Source organism: Aedes albopictus, chromosome 2 (assembly GCF_035046485.1).
Source record: "Aedes albopictus strain Foshan chromosome 2, AalbF5, whole genome shotgun sequence".
Taxonomy (NCBI): Eukaryota; Metazoa; Arthropoda; class Insecta; order Diptera; family Culicidae; genus Aedes; species Aedes albopictus.
In genome coordinates this window covers 286,066,098-286,084,217 of record NC_085137.1, presented here as the reverse complement: position 1 = coordinate 286,084,217, position 18,120 = coordinate 286,066,098, and the positions used below count along the sequence as shown (strand labels likewise).

At 37.0% G+C, this 18,120-nt stretch overlaps 1 protein-coding gene across 2 annotated transcripts; it reads right to left on the bottom strand.

The window, feature by feature from the left end:
• Nucleotides 1-437: 437 nt before the first annotated feature.
• Nucleotides 438-18,120, bottom strand: LOC109408889 (vacuole membrane protein 1). 2 transcript variants are annotated; one of them, XM_029872937.2, is made up of 6 exons: nt 17,938-18,120; nt 11,421-11,645; nt 6,222-6,436; nt 5,879-6,160; nt 1,012-1,315; nt 438-952 (listed from the first exon to the last, which is right to left on the bottom strand). In XM_029872937.2, exons 2-6 carry the CDS (start codon nt 11,628-11,630, stop codon nt 533-535), a joined length of 1,431 nt encoding a protein of 476 aa, XP_029728797.1. In that variant the 5' UTR covers nt 11,631-11,645; nt 17,938-18,120; the 3' UTR covers nt 438-532. The 2 variants fall into 2 exon arrangements, with proteins under 2 accessions (XP_029728797.1, XP_029728798.1); XM_029872938.2 differs by lacking the exon at nt 11,421-11,645 and having other exon boundaries at nt 17,938-18,119.

Here is an 18,120-nt window from a genome sequence, read left to right as displayed (position 1 = left end):
GGAGATTCCACTTGTTTAGACTTCTGCGCGAAAATTAGTTGCGTGGATTTTTCTTGCGTGGGCCCACAGATATAAAACCAGACCGCGTCCTTGTAAATGATTTACGTTGCATTGTTAGGTACACATTTGGTGATAGTTTTGCATTGCAAATAAACATTTATAACGAACCTACGCTGAAAATGAGCCTAATCATTTATTTGCGTCGGAATCTATAAATCTTCACAACGGGCAATATATACCTACCAAGGCACTGGCAGTCAATACCCGAACGAATGTGAAGTGAAATGATTTCTTTCTTATATGCCTGTGCCCTTGGCGAAAAATGGCTATGAATAATAATTGGTAAACTTACCCTACCGCAACAATCATTGTTGTCGTCTGCAATCGATGTAGAAAAACCTTTTCTAGGACATAATCGAAAAAGAATCAAATATAGGTACTTTTCGTAAAACCAAAGTAACGTTTATTTGGATTTCATTCCCGCGTATTTACATTATCTACATAAATTATGCCCTAGAATTTTTTTACTTACTTATGACCTTTTGTTTTTCTTTTGACTATTCAACTTTTTCTGATAGCTTTGAGCAAGAGAATTAAAGATGGAGGAAACGAAGAATAGAACCATAAATATAACAAAGTATTCAAACAAATTTTGAATAATGTTAGGTGAACTATGCGCTACTTTGGATGTTCCTCTATGTAATCTATCCTTTTGGTTTTGGAGGAATGCTTTGAATGGCATTTGCAGTTTCTTTCCTATTACGGGCACTAGAGCCATGAAGTCAACGGCTTTTTCCACGAGAATTTCGTTGAAAGCGATGATGACGAATATTTTCTGTATGTGCATCTTGACAATGGCCTTCCCGATCAATGTCGCCCCGAAAAACGTCCAGAATGGCACCAGGAAGTGACCACAGGTGATCCCAGCGAGATCGAACAGTGGGTTTGGAATCTGTAAAAGGTACGGTCAAGTTATGTTGCTTATGTTGCTGATTTGGCGTTGATACTTACGCTTGCACACAGAAGAATTCCGAGAAATCCAACTTTCTCGACAAACTTTTCCATCGCTAATTTGCCGCGCTCAAACAGATTCAACTTGTCGCCGTGCTTTTTCCGGTCCTCTAACTCTTTGATGTCGTCAAAATCTTCATGCTCGGCTCCCGAAAGCCGGGAAGCCTTGGCCATGAAATAGGGAGGCAGTTCCCCGAGAGCAGTACCAGCACCCCAGAGGAACGCCTCGAATCGAACTTTGGACATGATTGCCCACATGGATGGATACGCAGTAGATATGACCTCTTCTTCTGGGCATACAATTCTGTAAGATAGAGAGGTGCGTAATACAGCGCTACAATTTTGGGATTTATGAATTTAGGAAGTCATGAAACTACACTGTCCATCGAAAGTTAGTTAATGGGGCACGTTCGGTGTAGTACTAGATTTGTAGTAATGAGCTGAATTTTAGTATGGTGAGAAGGTAAATTCTTCGTTTCTGCAATGAAATGGTGCAAAAAGCGTGGGTATTATGAATTCTTGCCTAATTTGATGCTGTTTGAGCAAAACTTTGGATAACTATGTTGTTTATGTTGCAAGAAATGGAGAAAACAACAACACTGTTGCACAAAGTTTTGCTCAAACAGCATCAAATTAGGCAAGGAATCATAATAACCACGCTTTTTGCACCATTTTATTGCAGAAACGAAGAATTGACCTTCTCACCATACAAAAATTCAGCTCATTACTACAAATCTAGTACTTCACCGATCTGTCCTATTCCCCGAGGAAAGCTGCTGTTAATCTAGTACTTGATGAGACGAGAGCTCCATCTTCGACTTTTTCACTTTCTAATTGAGGGGCTCAGAATCAAAGGGGTGTAAGTGACCATTTTGTTGATCTTGAGCTGAGCATATCATAAAATTCTTCAGATTTCAAGCTTTCAGAAACTTTTCAATATGACAGATCGGTGAAGTACTAGATTTGTAGTAATGAGATTTGTAGTAATGGTGCAAAACCCGTGGGTATTATGATTCCTTGCCTAATTTGATGCTGTTTGAGCAAAACTTTGGGCAAAAGTATTATTGTTTTCTCCATTTCTTGCAACCTAAACAACATAGTTATCCAAAGTTTTGCTCAAACAGCATCAAATTTGGCAAGAAATCATAATACCTTAACTTTTTGCACCATTTTATTGCAGAAACGAAGAATTGACCTTCTCACCATACAAAAATTCAGCTCATTACTACAAATCTAGTACTACACCGAACGTGCTCCATTGTAATTATTTGTTTAAATTCCGGAAGGAATAAGGATAACGGCGATAACAACAAAGATGCTCGATATCATCCATACTTAAACGCAGTGGCGATTCCCTAACCTCAAATCTACCTGTTCAACAAATGTAAATACTTAAATTTTCTTAACAAATTGATTTGTAGTTTGTAGATAATGACGAGAATAGCCATTTTCGTCCATTTGCAATTTGATTCTGATCCTGAATCCTCCACAAATACAAGTTTTAGGGTCGTTGAACAGGTAAAAAGCAGTGGCGTCTCGTAACCTCACTGAAAGTTAAACGACTGAAAGATACAACACCATAATAATTTCTTCTACAAGAATGTATGCATTGTAGGTAGGTACCTATATCGATTATCTTTGCCATTAAAACCTTTACTCCTACGTAAGGAATAATTGTAAAAGATGAAAAAGCCGAGAATGGAGCTTTTGATGCTGTCTCGTTGATTCAAACAGAAGTCTACCGCACACTCTGAAAATTCTTCACGTCGTTGTTACGTGAAAACATACGTAAAATTTTTCCATCGCACTTTCCACGTAACAGCTACGTGGATTGTGAGTGACGGAACTCAATTCCTCGTATCTCAAGGTCACTGGTATTTCACGTAACAGCTACGTGGAAGTTTAGATAAGTTTTACTGGATGCCTTTAATGGTAATTGCCTGGTATCTATTTAGTTTATTTTTCATTTCCAAAGTTATACCGGGACATAACCTAATTCCTATCACTTTTTTCTGTTCCTGATTCCGTTCACCCCATTTGTTTTACATGGTGTGAACGGAATTGAGAACCGAAAAATGATAGGAATTAGTTGATGTTACGGTACCTACATAAAAGCTGAATGCTAAACGTTTTATATAATTTGTTCACATGTTTCATAATACATGAATATTTATTACAATTTTTTCAATAACACAATTTTTTTTTACTCGGAAACATTGAAAGGACGAATGGGAATGGTCTTTAATCGACTTCAACTTCGCACCGCATGCGCTGGCCTCCATGGCTCGGTGCTTCTAGTCGGTGCTATCCGTACCTGAAATTCGACATAATCTTTTCAATGAGCCACAAAACAATTGAATAGTTATAGAAAAACCTGTAGATACTCGAGAAGACAAAGTGATGATTGCTGCTGCTGCTTGCTAACTAAAATGTTAGGTTAGAAATTATTGTTTACATTCCTGAGTGGCAGTGGAGCACTCATTTCCACCCAACAACCGCGTAGCATTGACGTGAAAAGTAGGCGGAAAAATATGCTACGTGAAAAATCACGTAGCTCTTACTACAAACATCAGTGAGTGCCATGTGGGTCCAGTAAATCTGAGTTGAGTGACGAAAACGGCAGCTTACGTGATTTTTCACGTAGCATTGACGGTTGGATTATTTTGAGTGCAGGCTAGTCTTGTAATAGAGTTAATAAACTACAGAGGAAGTATGTCGCTGCTGTTCCCTTTGTTCTCGTTCGCAAACATCCCGGGTATCTATCTGTCAAACTGCATACTTTTTTGCTTCGACACTTATATCTCTCCCTATCTTCGCCAGCAAGAGATGTTGCGGCGGCGACGCCAGCGACATTCTCCCTCTATAGTTTTTAACCTCTATTAGTCTTGTAGACCACGAGTTTATGGAAGTAGCTTTCCAGAACCTTGCTCTACAGGGATGCCATATACAGATTTATCTGTATTATACAGATTTTTGAGCACCCGTACAGATTTCGTTTTATATGAAATACAGATTTCTGAGCTAGACGGATTATTTCAATTTTGTATGGGATATAGATTTTTCACCCAAATTTCGTATGGGATACAGATTTTTGAAAATAGTGATACAGATTTTTCAAAAAATTATCTGGCATCAATGCTTGCACATATTGTCAACGACACATTATTGGCGATAATTTCCTTTCCACATCAGATGCTGTTAAATGCATACTTCACATATACATTAGGCTGCGGCTTATTTTTCAAAAGTTGTTGAAACCTGGAATTCGTAAGCTCTTTTCGATTCAAATGACACAAAAAGAGAAACCTCTGAGTTTAAGGCCCCTTAGCGTGTCAGCTCAAATTTTACTCTTCTTATTTGATTCTTATTCCAAACAATCATCAAGCACGATAGTAGTTGTGAAGCCTTTCTTTACCATTTCCATAAACAAACAAACAAAAATATCACCTCTTTGTCTCGGTACCTCCAATGTAAACATTTCGAGAATATGAATCGTTTGAAAGCAACTCAGGCAGTAAACTACTCTACTTCAATGAATAACAAGGAAACATATCCAAATGTCAAATGCCAAAAATATTGAGATTTAGAGGTCGAGCAATCGCTTCAAAGTTGAATTTTCGAGTAATAAAAATGTGTTTTCACTTCAAGTGCCATAACTTTTTCAATTTTCAACCGATTTTCAATCTTTTTTTAATTAATTTCTCACAAATTAAATTTCGAATAAACTCGTAGAACATCATTTTTTTCCAAAGTTACGCAAAATATGAGTTTTTGAAGATTTAATTTATTTTTTCTTCTTTTTACAAACAATTTCAACTTCAGAGTCCTATAACTTCTTAACCGTTTGACCAATTTTATTTTTTTTAGCTTGCTTTTGTAGATATTTTTGTTGCCTAAGATTGCTGTGAATAAACTGTACCTTTAAAAATCATTTCAAAATAGATAAATACCAAAAATCGTTCAAAAACACGTATTTTATTGGAAAAACCAGAATTTTGGCAAAATTTTAATTGTTTTCATGCTTAGTTTCGGGCTCAAAGTGAAAAATTTATTCTCAATAATCATATGGAAGCCTTAAACTTCAGTGTTTGGAGTGTTCTGAATCAAAAAATATTTTCATGTTCGAAATGCAAGGAAAAAAATCTAAAATGTGTTCCATATCCCTAAATATGATGCTAAGTATCTGGTTTGGAGTAAAAAATTGCAAATAATTGTCAAAAACTCCAATTTTCCATGAAAAAATCAAGTTTTAAGGGATGTTTTGGCAGTTTTTGGTGAAAAGTATCATGAAAATGACTACTTTGATGAAAAGTTTGTTTATGAAAAAGATAGGCAACAAAAATATCTACAAAAGCAAGCTAAAAAATTTAAAATTGGTCAAACGGTTAAAAAGTTATAGTACTCTGAAGTTAAAAATTTTTGTAAAAAAAAGAAAAAAATAAATTAAATCTTCAAAAACTCATATTTTGCGTGACTTTGGAAAAAATGATGTTCTACGAGTTTATTCAAAATTTAATTTGTGAGAAATTCATAAAAAAAGATTGAAAATCGGTTAAAAATTGAGAAAGTTATGGCACTCGAAGTGAAAACACCTTTTTATTACTCGAAAATTCAACTTTGAAGCGATTGCGCGACCTCTAAATCTCAATATTTTTGGCTTTAACTCAGAGGTTTCTCTTTTTGTGTCATTTGAATCGAAAAGAGCTTACGAATTCCAGGTTTCAACAACTTTTGAAAAATAAGCCGCAGCCTAATATACATTTAGCATGATACATCACAGACTACAATTTTTTTGCTGTTCAGTAACTTCTGAAGCGCGTTTTGCATCAGGGATTACTATAGACAAGATTCAATAGAAAGTACTTACTCGTTTGGATAAGGAGGTTCTGGAAAATCGAGAGAATTGCATTCGTAAGCGGCTAAGGTGACGCTAGCAATATGCGGTCCTAAATACAGTAAGAATGTATGTAATCCCGTGCCGAGGCCCACTGATGATAGCACGCCCAGGCCAGTCCAGTAGATGATGAAAATTCCCTTTGATTTCACTAGTTTGATAATTTGTTGGTGACTACCAGGAACGAGACAAAGCGTCGTAACAACTATTATTAACGTGGCTAACGCTACCATCAGCTTCCGTTGCTGGATTAACCTGTAGTAGGAAAAATGATTTAGTTTAGAAAGTAGCAAATTCAGAATAGTTCCCTACATACCGTTTTCCGTAACATTGTAGCAAGGAAATGATCTCCAAGATGGCATATTTTGTAGTGAGAATAGGAGATTTCCAAATTACTAAACTATTTGTTTTTGCTTGATTTGCGTTTGTCTTTGGAGGGGTTTTAAATGTTGCACCATTAGGCTCTGTTTCCGTCCTATGCAGTTGTTCGGTGTTAGTGCGTTGCATTTTGTTGTATCCCAGTCTCTGTAACTGTTGAAAGGGAATTGTAAGTAGGTATTACATGTTTTTCAGAAGTAAAATGTTGTATATGAGTTTACTGATTTCTTATTTAATTACAAATTTATATTATCTTTGCTGCACTGAAATATATGTAACATTTTTGCAATAAATTTAGTTGATAACAGTAATGCAAAAACAAACTACTACTATGTACTACAAATTCTACAATACGTTTAAAGAATCTTTATTATTTATAAGTGTTGGAAAAGTATTTCTATGTGATCTTTTGATAGTTTAAATTTCTAAAATCGCCTTTAACCTTCCAGTACGCGCGCCATCAAGCAACCGAAACTGCACCGCGCTCGCGCTGTATACGAAAAGCGAGTTTTTTTTTGCTAGTGTTGTACTTTTTACAACAGCGCGCGCGCTGAAGGGTTAATCAATCATCAAACTTATTTTTATCTTCTTTAACGAGATTTTCACCCCTGAGCTAGATCTTCTCGGCCAGGAGCAACAATACTCTCGGGTTTTGACGTTGTGGCTCTGTGTACCGAATAATATTCTAGAGTGATTGAATAGATTGACTCTAGTAAGATCTGGACACTATGTGATTGAAACTAGCGGACAACGCCATTACATACGCGTCGCAAGGGCGAACGTGAGCTGTCAACGACACAGTGTGGACCACCTGACTGCCCTCGGACGCATAAATGTCACATGTTACAATAGAAAACACGGGAAAACCACATTTGAAGTTTCAATATAAACTTCTGCCGTAGTACCGTTATCGCATTTGATTGACTTCAACGTAATTCAACAATTGAAATGTATAGGTATAAATTCATATGTTAACAAAATATTTCAAAAATACGTATCATAACATGACTTTTTACATAAAAACAACAAGGATGTAACAAGGATGGTATCGTAGTTGAACTCGTTAGGATGGGATGTCCGACTGATTGCGTTTAGTTTTCGTACGACATTCGTACACGTCCGAAGAGAAGAGATGCTACTGAGATTTCGTGTCTACCAGATTGAAAAGACACGATACGATGGGAGGGTCGTCTTAATTCATCAACGGTCTTCGTGTGTTTCTGATGAACATCGACCCCCAAGCGTTTAAGTGCAATGTTTTTTCACGCCTTAGACGAGTTTGAGTTCGTATTGTGAATGTTGCTACTATTCTTACGTAAATTTAACTATGGAATACTATGGACGAAAACGACTTTCCTAGAGAGGTTACCATAATAATCAAAGCAACGATGAACGGTGTTCAAAAGGCCCAAAACTGCGCGATGAAGATTTTGTACAACTCATTCGAATCACGCCGCAGATGGGACTGTTTAGCGATTCGCGGCAGTACTATTGACTTCGTGACAAAGATTGTATCTGATGCTGATACACAAGTACATGAGCTGACAGATAATACGATGGATCTGCTGTTTACTCATATGGATGGACCCTGTCGCATGTCTGTTTATTCATGTGCACTTTAACTCTACAACTCTTCGACATAGTAGAAACAATCTCCCGTATTTCCTTCAAGAGCCATAGCATATCAAATGATGAAAAGTCAAAAATATCAAGCTTGGTACTTGGCCTAGTAGGTTTCTTATAATCTGTATCAAAGATGGGAACATTCGTTGTGTTTTTAGAGTGCGAGTGCGATATAGTTACAGTATCAGATAATTAAAAGGCGTTTTCCCAGACAAACTTTAGATTATCACCTTTGTTAATTCTCAACCGATTGATTTCATTTTTCTATGACGAATCACAATTATTTGAAAAATGGGCTATACTAACAAGTTTTGATTTAAGTAGTACATGGTGCAATGTTGAGTAGTGCTACCACAGCCAACTATACGACATAACAGACATAACATTCACCATAGCTCTATCGTACAACATTTTAAACTACATACATATTAGCGTGGTTCAAAAAATCGTTTTTGCTCCACATCGCTTATTTGATTCGTAACCAGATTTCATGCCTTCTCCCAAAATTTGAGCTCCTTTGGTTGAAAATTGAGACTGCACAAGCCTTTCAAAGTTTGTATGGGAATTACTATGGGAAAACGATGTTTTTCATTCAATCCACCGTAGTATTTCCCCAAGTGCCCTAGAACGTTAGTTGACCCTTGGTACTCCTAGGCTACTCTATCGGCCACAACTTTGCCAAAGACCGCATTCAAATCGGACGCCTCATTAATTAATTATCGATTTGTATCCAACTAGACAATCTTTAACAATGATCATCCAGCTTCCCAGCAGGCAACATTGTTGCATGTGGCGCCAAAGATAGCACACTGAAATCATGGCTACTATGTTTCACTGCAAAATGCAGTGATGCCCATTGATTAGTTTTGCCATCATGAGTGAAGATTTCGATTGCGGATAAAAATCGGTAACTAATTAATGATGCATTCGATTCGAATGCAGTCTTCGGCAAAGTTGTAGCTGATAGAGCAGCCTAGGAGTACCAATGATCAACTAACGCTCTGGGGCACTTGGGGAAATACTACGGTCGATTGTATGAAAAACATCGTTTTCCCATAGTAATTCCCATACAAACTTTGAAGTGCTTGTGCAGTCTCAATTTTTAACCAAATGAGCTCAAATTTTGGGAGAAGGCATATAATCTGGTTACGAATCGAATAAGCGGTGTGGAGCAAAAACAATTTTTTGAACCACGCTAATACATATACCTAGTAGTAGATATTGCCGTAGCGATTGAAACCCGAAGTTTTCCCACACCCAACTATCGAGGTTTCTCCGAATTCATGCGGAAACCTAACGCCGGACGTAGTGCCAAATATACTATATTATACGGTTACACTTTTGGGTGGTGCATGGAATAATCGGTTTGTTTACTTGCTGCTTTCTTTGGTGTTTGACGTGTGAACAAATATTTTAGACGATTGAACATTTGCACGGTAATCTATGAAGCAAAGCAAGAGGCAATAAAAAAGTGAACATGTTTTCGTTGACAAAGCATTTTCTCGTCGTTTCTGGACGTATCTTTGTAAAGAAACGTAGGGTAGAAGCTTCAGTTTTGGCCATAGTGCGGTATTCAGCCTGTTACGATCTAAATCGGCATAAATTTATTTTTTACTAGCAGATTCTAATATAATATGATGATTACAGCTGTGAAAACCATACATTTTGATTAAAAACTGGAAGAATAAATAATTTCCTTAAAAAATCAGCTCTCGTATATCTATTTTGGCCAGGGTACTTCTAATTTGGCCACTCCCATAAGAAATGCACGTGATTGGCCAAAATAGAAACCAAAACTAAGAATATGGCCAAAACTGCGGCAATGCTTCTATTTTGGCCAGTGCCACTTTTAATACAAAAATTAAGTATTAGTATGATTTCTGCATTTTTGTAATAAAGTATAGATCGAAACCTTTCATTTGACACATTGGTAGTTTTCGTTGGATTATTGGTTATTTTTATAAAAATGATTTCCCTTAGACTGGCCAAAACCGGTGCCCGCACCCTATATAATATAATATAATATAAAACACGATAATAAGAACGGCAAAATTCAAGAAAGTGATTCTGGGATTAGTTCATTCGTGTTTTCTTTTCATTTTACAATGTGCTTCAGTTCATGTCAAGTCGTACTTCAAGTATTCGGCTTTAATAAGTTAAAGTTGGGGTGTGAGACCAATTAGGTAGAGGGTCCTATGTTGGGCACTTTAAGCTATAAAGGCAGCATCCGTTTATTCAGTGGCGATTCTTAACCTTAAATCTACCTGTTCAACAAGCCAAAATTCTTGATTTGTCTTATCAAATTTGCTTGTAATTGGTAGAAAATGACGAGAATTGTCGTTTCCGTCCATTTTCAATTTGATTCTGATTCTAATTTCTCCGCAAATTCAAGAACAAAAAAAACACAGTGTGCAAGACAAAGTTTGCCGGGGACAGTTAGTTAATTATAAATTCAGTAGAGAGTGCTCTAAAAATACATGTGGATATGCGAAAAGAAAAGTAAGAGGAGGTTCAGATTCAGATAAAGTTGGTTTAGCACGCCAGAAAATGTTAAGCTAATAAATATTGTATTTTTCTAATTTGAGTAGTTGAAAAAAAAATCGATTATTGTTTAATCGATTATTTAGGAATAAATGAGCATCCCCACCATGCAATGACAGTTTGACAGCTACATTCTAGAATAAACGTCATTTTGGATGGCGCATGCATTGAGTGTGTAGTAGTACCTCTTCTGCCGCTTGGTGGCGACACATTCACTAAAAAGGAGTCGCCAAAAAATCGTTAGAGTGACCTATATTGTTAATATAGTATATTTGGTAGTGCGCTGGATAGCGGATCTGGTACTCTATCCAGTGCACTTTGCCCGACGTACGTCCGATACGTGGTTTAAGAGAAACATTGCTTTTCACGTGTCAACAATTCCTATTTACAACTACACTGAAACCTCCATTTAAGTCGATGCATGGCTGATCGAAAATAATTTTTACTGTGCAGGCAATGACAAAACTATAAACTTTTATATTTTTTAACACTTCTAATGACAAAGAAGATTAGTCAAAAAATATAAAACTGTATAGTTTAATCATTGCCTGCACGGTAAAAATTATTTTCGATCAGCCATGCATCGACTTAAATGGAGGTTTCAGTGTACACCGATAACAGTTGTGCAAATTTTATGGTAGCTTCCCAACACTAGATTTTGAATAAATCAAAATTAAGTAAATGTGATCATATCATCAACCCCTTCAAGTTGGGCAGTTTCAACTTCAAGCAGCTCACTAAACTGTTCTAAAACAGCGAGTTTGGAAAAAAATAAGTCCTGAAAAGGTTTAGTAAATTAGTTTAAAGTGAAGCTTCAGGAAGGTCAAACATATTTAAACGATATGATAAAACATGTCTACGTAATGAACGCAAACTTAAAATAATATTCTAACTACTTTATCAAACAGAATGCACAAGCAAAATCGAGCTCAGTGAAGCAACACAAGCGAATTAAATACATAAGCATAAATACCAAATCCGCCTTATTTCCACTGGTCTTCCGTCCACGCTTTCGACACTCGGCCTTCAACTGTTCTTTGGTTAAACTTTCCAACAATACATCGTTACGCGGGGTTGATTTATGAGTAAGATTATTTTCCGTCTTGTTAGTTTGAAGAGCTGCCTGTTTTGCAAATGTTGTGGAGTTGTTAGATCCCTGGACGTTTTTCTTGCCAGCAGGCATGATCAACGGTTAGCGCTAGAACGACAAAGCATGAAAATAATACCATTGAGGGGAACTTTTTTTGAAATTATATTCACATAACAAAATAATATAGAATCGATAAAATGTACGTACACCCTTATTCTTGTATTCGATCGAATCCAGTTTCAAACGTAAATCGTTCGCATTCCCGTTTCCGCCAGCATAATCATATTAGCTTTGGATTCGAACAAATCAAATACTTTCGAAAGTGGATACATCCGTGAACAAGAATGAGGATGATAATTTACAATTTTTATTCGGAAAGGCAAATGTAGCAGAATATTAAACCATAAGCAAACTAGACTGTACTGTTTAAGAGTTTTTACTGTACAATAAAAAATAACAATTATTTATCACCTTGGAGAAGTGATGTATGCTAATATATTCTATACATTTACTGCATTCCACAATAATGCATTACGATTTTACACAACATTTACCTACAGATTTTCATTTTTATCACGACTTTTATTGCTGGGGGCCAACTTTAAAAGCTTATGCCACATCCGGTTCAGAGTGTGTCAACGTTGTATGGGAAAATTGAAATTTGATCGCATCAACCCCGGAACAAAGCCTCGGATCAATTTTCGGTCTTCGACAAAGATTTTTGGCATATTCTAAGCTATTCTTCAAGGACAAGGAATTTGGAGTACACATTTCAAATTTCAACTCAATGTTTACTGGATGGAAGCAGTGTTGGTAAAATCACACTCATGAACCGGTCCTACGTGAGCAAACTCGCGCGCGATTCTGAATCATTTTCTCACGTGCGAGATTTTCATGCAAAATCTCGCTCTGACGAGTCAAGCGTCGAAATCTCGTTCGCTTGTAAAACGAATCCAAATCAATTTGAACGACATCCACTGTTGTTGTATGATAGGTTTGCTTTTGTTCTATCATATAATCCTAAAAAGTTCGATGTAAATACTAAGAACACCAAGAAATAACGCAATGAGTGAAATCGCGATTCAACTCATGCATGATTTTTTCGGTGGTGAGTTTGGCGAGTCAAGAATTGCGCGTGAAACAACTCAAGCATGAGATTTGAGAATTTGAGTTTTTACCAACACTGGGTGGAGCAGACATCAAGTTACATTTTCAGCGAGATACGTTTGACGGTTCTCTAGATTTATGCTCGAATGCTGAAATGCTGAAAATTGGAGCTATGACTGAAAAGCTTGCTATAAAGGAGCTTTCGGTTGAAAATACTATTCTGAGGATCAATTTATATACACAACGCAACTAAATTTGTGCAGACAGAGTTTTGTTTCAATGGGGCACGTTCGGTGTAGTACTAGATTTGTAGTAATGAGCTGAATTTTTGTATGGTGAAAAGGTAAATTCTCAGTTTCTGCTATGAAATGGTGCAAAAAGCGTGGGTATTATGATTTCTTGCCTAATTTGATGCTGTTTCAGCAAAACTTTAGGTTATTGTGTTGTTTTCTTGATTTGATTTGATGCATCAAATTAGGCAAGGAATCATAATACCCAAGCTGTTTGCATCATTTATTGCAGAAACAGAGCATTTGCCTTCTCACCGTACAAAAATTCAGCTCATTACTACATACAAATCTAGTACTTCGCCGATCGTGTCCTATTCAACAGATTCCTCCTCTTCCTCCTCTTCTTGGCGTAACATCCTCACTGGGACAAAGCCTGCTTCTCAGCTTCAGCCTGCTTCTCAGCTTCAGCCTGCTTCAGTGTTCTATGAGCACTTCCACAGTTATTAACTGAGAGCTTCCTCTGCCAATGACCATTTTACATGTGTATATCGTGTGGCAGGCACGAAGATACTCTATGCCCAAGGAAGTCAAGGAAATTTCCTTCACGAAAAGATCCTGGACCGACGGGAATCGAACCCGTCACCCTCAGCATGGTCATGTTGAGTACCCGTGCGTTTACCGCCTCGGCTATATGGGCCCTGTTTTTAAACATTATTCAACAGATTAATGTTTTCAATTTTACCATCGATTCCATGATGAGGAAACAAAACGCACAGAAGAAGCGTTTGTGGGTCGATGATAACGCTTTGCCATGGTAAATTTGAAAAGATTTTGTCAACCGATTTAGATTCTCCTGGCACCAAATGAAAGCTACAACATTCTAGTAGAATCCTTAACCCTTAACATTCTAGTAGAAGTTAACTTTTTGAGAGATTTTGGACCAAGTGTATCATAATAAATATCTCAGCCGTCTGTCAACCGGTTTGGGTTCTCTTAGCACCAAATGAAAGCTACAATATCCTTGTAAAAGGCCTTGACATTTTATTTCGATTCGACATTTGGTTACTGAGATATCTTTCGAAGGTTACAATAAATTCCTTTTTTATTATTCGCTTGTTATCTTGCATGAGCTTTTGATCAGTCTATAAGAAATTATTTTTCAATAAATAATGCTGACCTCAAAGTGTATACATACTAGCAGGTTATTGTTTTCGTCAAAATTATAAATAACAAATTGCAAATAAACAGGAATTCCATGAAAACTAACAATATGTTAAATTTATATATTATGGGAAAAATACAAGAACCGGACAGCCAAAATAACATGCTAATGCCAAAACTGATTAACATAGTAGATACATAGACTAATTTCAAGACCTCGATGTACCAAAGAAAACCATTAAATTTTCTATGTCCAGTCCGGTACCCAATAAATATTCATTACCGTGATTTTTTCTCCGTGTAAATTGCCTTTTGTGTAAATTACATTTAGTGTGTTACACCGATCTGACAGTAAGGGACTAAACATAAATTACGTAAGTGGGTACCGAGGATAAGATATATAATTTTTGTCCTTTTTACACCATAACCATGAATACCAAGTACTTCGGAGCTAATTTATTCGACTTATTAAGAGATATTAGACCAAAAGTGTGTCTCGCTGATTTTCTTATCCATTAGTTATTAGTTAATCAATTCAAGATCTATTGGCAGTTAACAAAAGTACAATATTCCAGAATATATAAGCTATATTTTAAACATTCCATACAAGATTCTAGGAGGTGTTTGGCATTTCTGGTAGTTCAGTCCATGGTCGATGATCAGTGCACGCAGAACATGCCACCGCAAGCGAAAAATAGGCAAAAAAGAAGGCACGGCAACAACGCTTTGTTAATGACAAAATCGCTCCGGAGTTTGTTCACAACAAAAACGGTAGGAATATTTGTCTCGTTCTATTCACGTACTATTCCCATTGTTTTACAACTCAAACTCGACTCTGAGGTTTGCAAGAGTCTTATTTCGTCTAAATGCTTATGAATTCGACAATGTGGGTCGAAAATTTCAGCGGAAAAGCCGGAATATCAGCACACGCACAGCAAGCGAATCATCAGTGGAAGTCGTGCCTACTATGGGCTCCAGAAGAAACTGCGGTCAAAAAAGATTCACCCCCGCACCAAATGTAGCATGTACAAGACGTTAAAAAGACCGGTGGTTCTCTACGGACACGAGACATAGACGATGCTCGAGGAGGACCTGCAAGCACTCGGAGTTTTCGAGAGACGGGTGCTAAGGACGATCTTCGGCGGCGTGCAGGAGAACGGTGTGTGGCGGAGTAGGATGAACCACGAGCTCACTGCACTTTACGGCGCACGCAGCATCCAGAAAGTGGCCAAAGCCGGAAGGATACGATGGGCAGGGCATGTTGCAAGAATGCCGGACAACAACCCTTCAAAGTTGGTGTTTGCTAACCATCCGGTTGGTACAAGAAGGCGTGGAGTGCAGAGAGCACGATGTGCAGATCAGGTGGAGCGTGATCTGGCGAGTGTTGGGCGTGACCGACGTTGGAGAGCTGCAGCTGCAAATCGAGTATTATGGCGGCAAATTGTTGATTCAGTATTATCATGAATTTGATGTTAACTAAATAAATGAATGAATGATTCCCGTAACGTGGGTAGATCACCTTATAATGGTGCGTTACGGCGTAAGATCTACCATAACAAATTTTGATCTTGTATTTTTTTCGCTTTGTTAATTTAAATGCAGAAAAATTCCAAGATCACAATTTGCTCTACTTTTTTTTTCTTTTACATGTTATGTTTTTTATTGTTAATAAACCATTTCTTTCAGGAGGATTCAGGTAATTTGTAATTATGTAACTGTTGTGAGCCTATCACCATTTAAAAATCTATAATTTTACTTTTTATTTCAGATTTGGAATCGAACACCCAACAAGGAATTAGGAAAGGAACCAGGCATCAACCAAAAATATTGCGTGCACCTGAACGTTGACCAAACGTTTCCTTTGAACTTACCCTTCCACTAACATCCAAATTCCCGTGACGCCTAGGCCTGAAAGAATGTAGAGGTCTCTATGTACTTTCATAGGTGTCCAACTAATCTTCCTTTCCCATCCCTCAGCTGTCGCAAGGACGTGGCCAGGACAGCACTCGACCGTTGGAGGATTGAGTCAATCTTGTCTAAGAGTCAGAGATTAGTCCCAAATCTTTGTGCTTTGATAACGGACAGGAAAGATGCAACCCTCATAACAGCGATCCAGGGCTGTACCACCTACGAATTTGTGCGACTTGCTTAATGCTAATGCTAATGCTAACTAAATAAATGAATGAATGATCAACAAGCGATGTTTGTTTTATTGCTCTCATCGAATGACATGCGTTTGTTGCGGAGCGCCTTTGTTACCAACATGCACCGCTTAGGACAAAGCTTTTGTTTTTCGGCGTGATCCGTTTTTCGTACCCTGTCCATGATGCTATTTTGGAAACCAATCCACTAGATGTCAAATCCACAATATATATGTTAAATACAAATAATACAACAATAATTTTAATAAGTGTAATAAGGGTTCTGTTCACCATAGGTGGATTTAATCGGGTTTTTATTATTATATTCGCTTGTTATCTTGCATGAGCTTTTGATCAGTCTATGGGAAATTATTTTTCAATAAATAATGCTGACCTCATATAAAATGTATACTAGCAGGTTATTGTTTTCAACAAAATTATGAATAACAAATTACGAATAAACAGGAATTCTATGAAAACTAACAACATGTTGAATGAAAGCTTTGAATTTATATATTGTGGGAAAAATGCAAGAACCGGACAGCCAAAATAACTAGCTAATGCCAAAACTGATTAACATAGTATCTAGATATATCATTTTTGTCCTTTTTACACCATAACTATGAATACCTGAGACATGAATACCAAATACTTCGGAGCTAATTTATTCGACTGATTAAGAGATATTAGACAAAGTGTATCTCGCTGATTTTCTTATCCATTTGTTAATCGATTCAAGATCTTTTGGCAGCTAACAAAAGATACACTATTCCAGAATATATAAGCTATTTTTTAAATATTCCATACAAGATTCTAAGAAGAGTCTGGCATTTCTGGTAGTTTAGTCTATGGTCCATGATGCTATTTTGGAAACCAATCCACTAGATGCCAAATCCACAATATTTTCTAGAACTTGGGTCAATCACACAAAATAAATATGTTAAATACAAATAATACAACACTAATTTTAATAAGTGTAAGAAAGGTTCTGTTCACCATATGTGGATTAAATCGGTTTTTTTCAACCAAGATAAATTATACGACAAGTTTCAGGCAATTTGGTCCATAAAAAACCCTAATTTCAACCTGCCCCCAAAGTCATCCTATATCAAATTGCATTATGCCAAACCGAACGAATCCAAGCCATTCAGTCAGCGTGCATCAGCTGATAAGCTCTTTGTTTACCATGCGTACTTTGTTCGATTAGAATTTTGACGCACACTGATGTATGTATAAGCCTGTTGTGCATACATACAGTGCGATGGAATAATCAGAACACGAGGAAAACAGAACGAATACTATCATTCATGGAGAGGATACCCCAATCATGCTAATTGAGTACTAATGAAGTATCATTATTTTATAATAAATACAACTGAAGGAGTTAACATATAAGGTTTACTACAAAAATACGACTTCCATACAACTAATGGTAGTTATTGAAGAGACAATTTTAAGATCATTAACAGAGGCAATAAGTCTGCCTGGAGCTACGTAATTTATGTAACAGAACAATGTAATATACTGAATCCAGTAATTCAGGCAGCCGATCGATAATATCTGTCTAGCCATCTCATAGTAAATCGCTAGCCATCATACAATCCGCTCCGCAATGAAATTTCCTGTTTCCTTCAAATCGAGAGGAGTCAATGAAAAATCGATTGCCAATGACAATGCAGTGCACTGTGCCGTAGACGACGAGGGTGTCGTCAGCAAGTCTGGTGCATTTGGTTTGTGTTTTGAACCGTCTTTCATACTTACATTTTTCGACTTTGGCCAATATTCCGAATGATAGACGAAAAAATCCACAGCAGCGCACTTTTTCCGAATACCAATGCAATATTTTTCCTAAAATAACTCACTAAACATCACGCCACCGTCGATCATTCCACTCTTGACTTTTTCACGCGAGTCTTCTTTTTGTGAAGTTCAGCACGACAAACC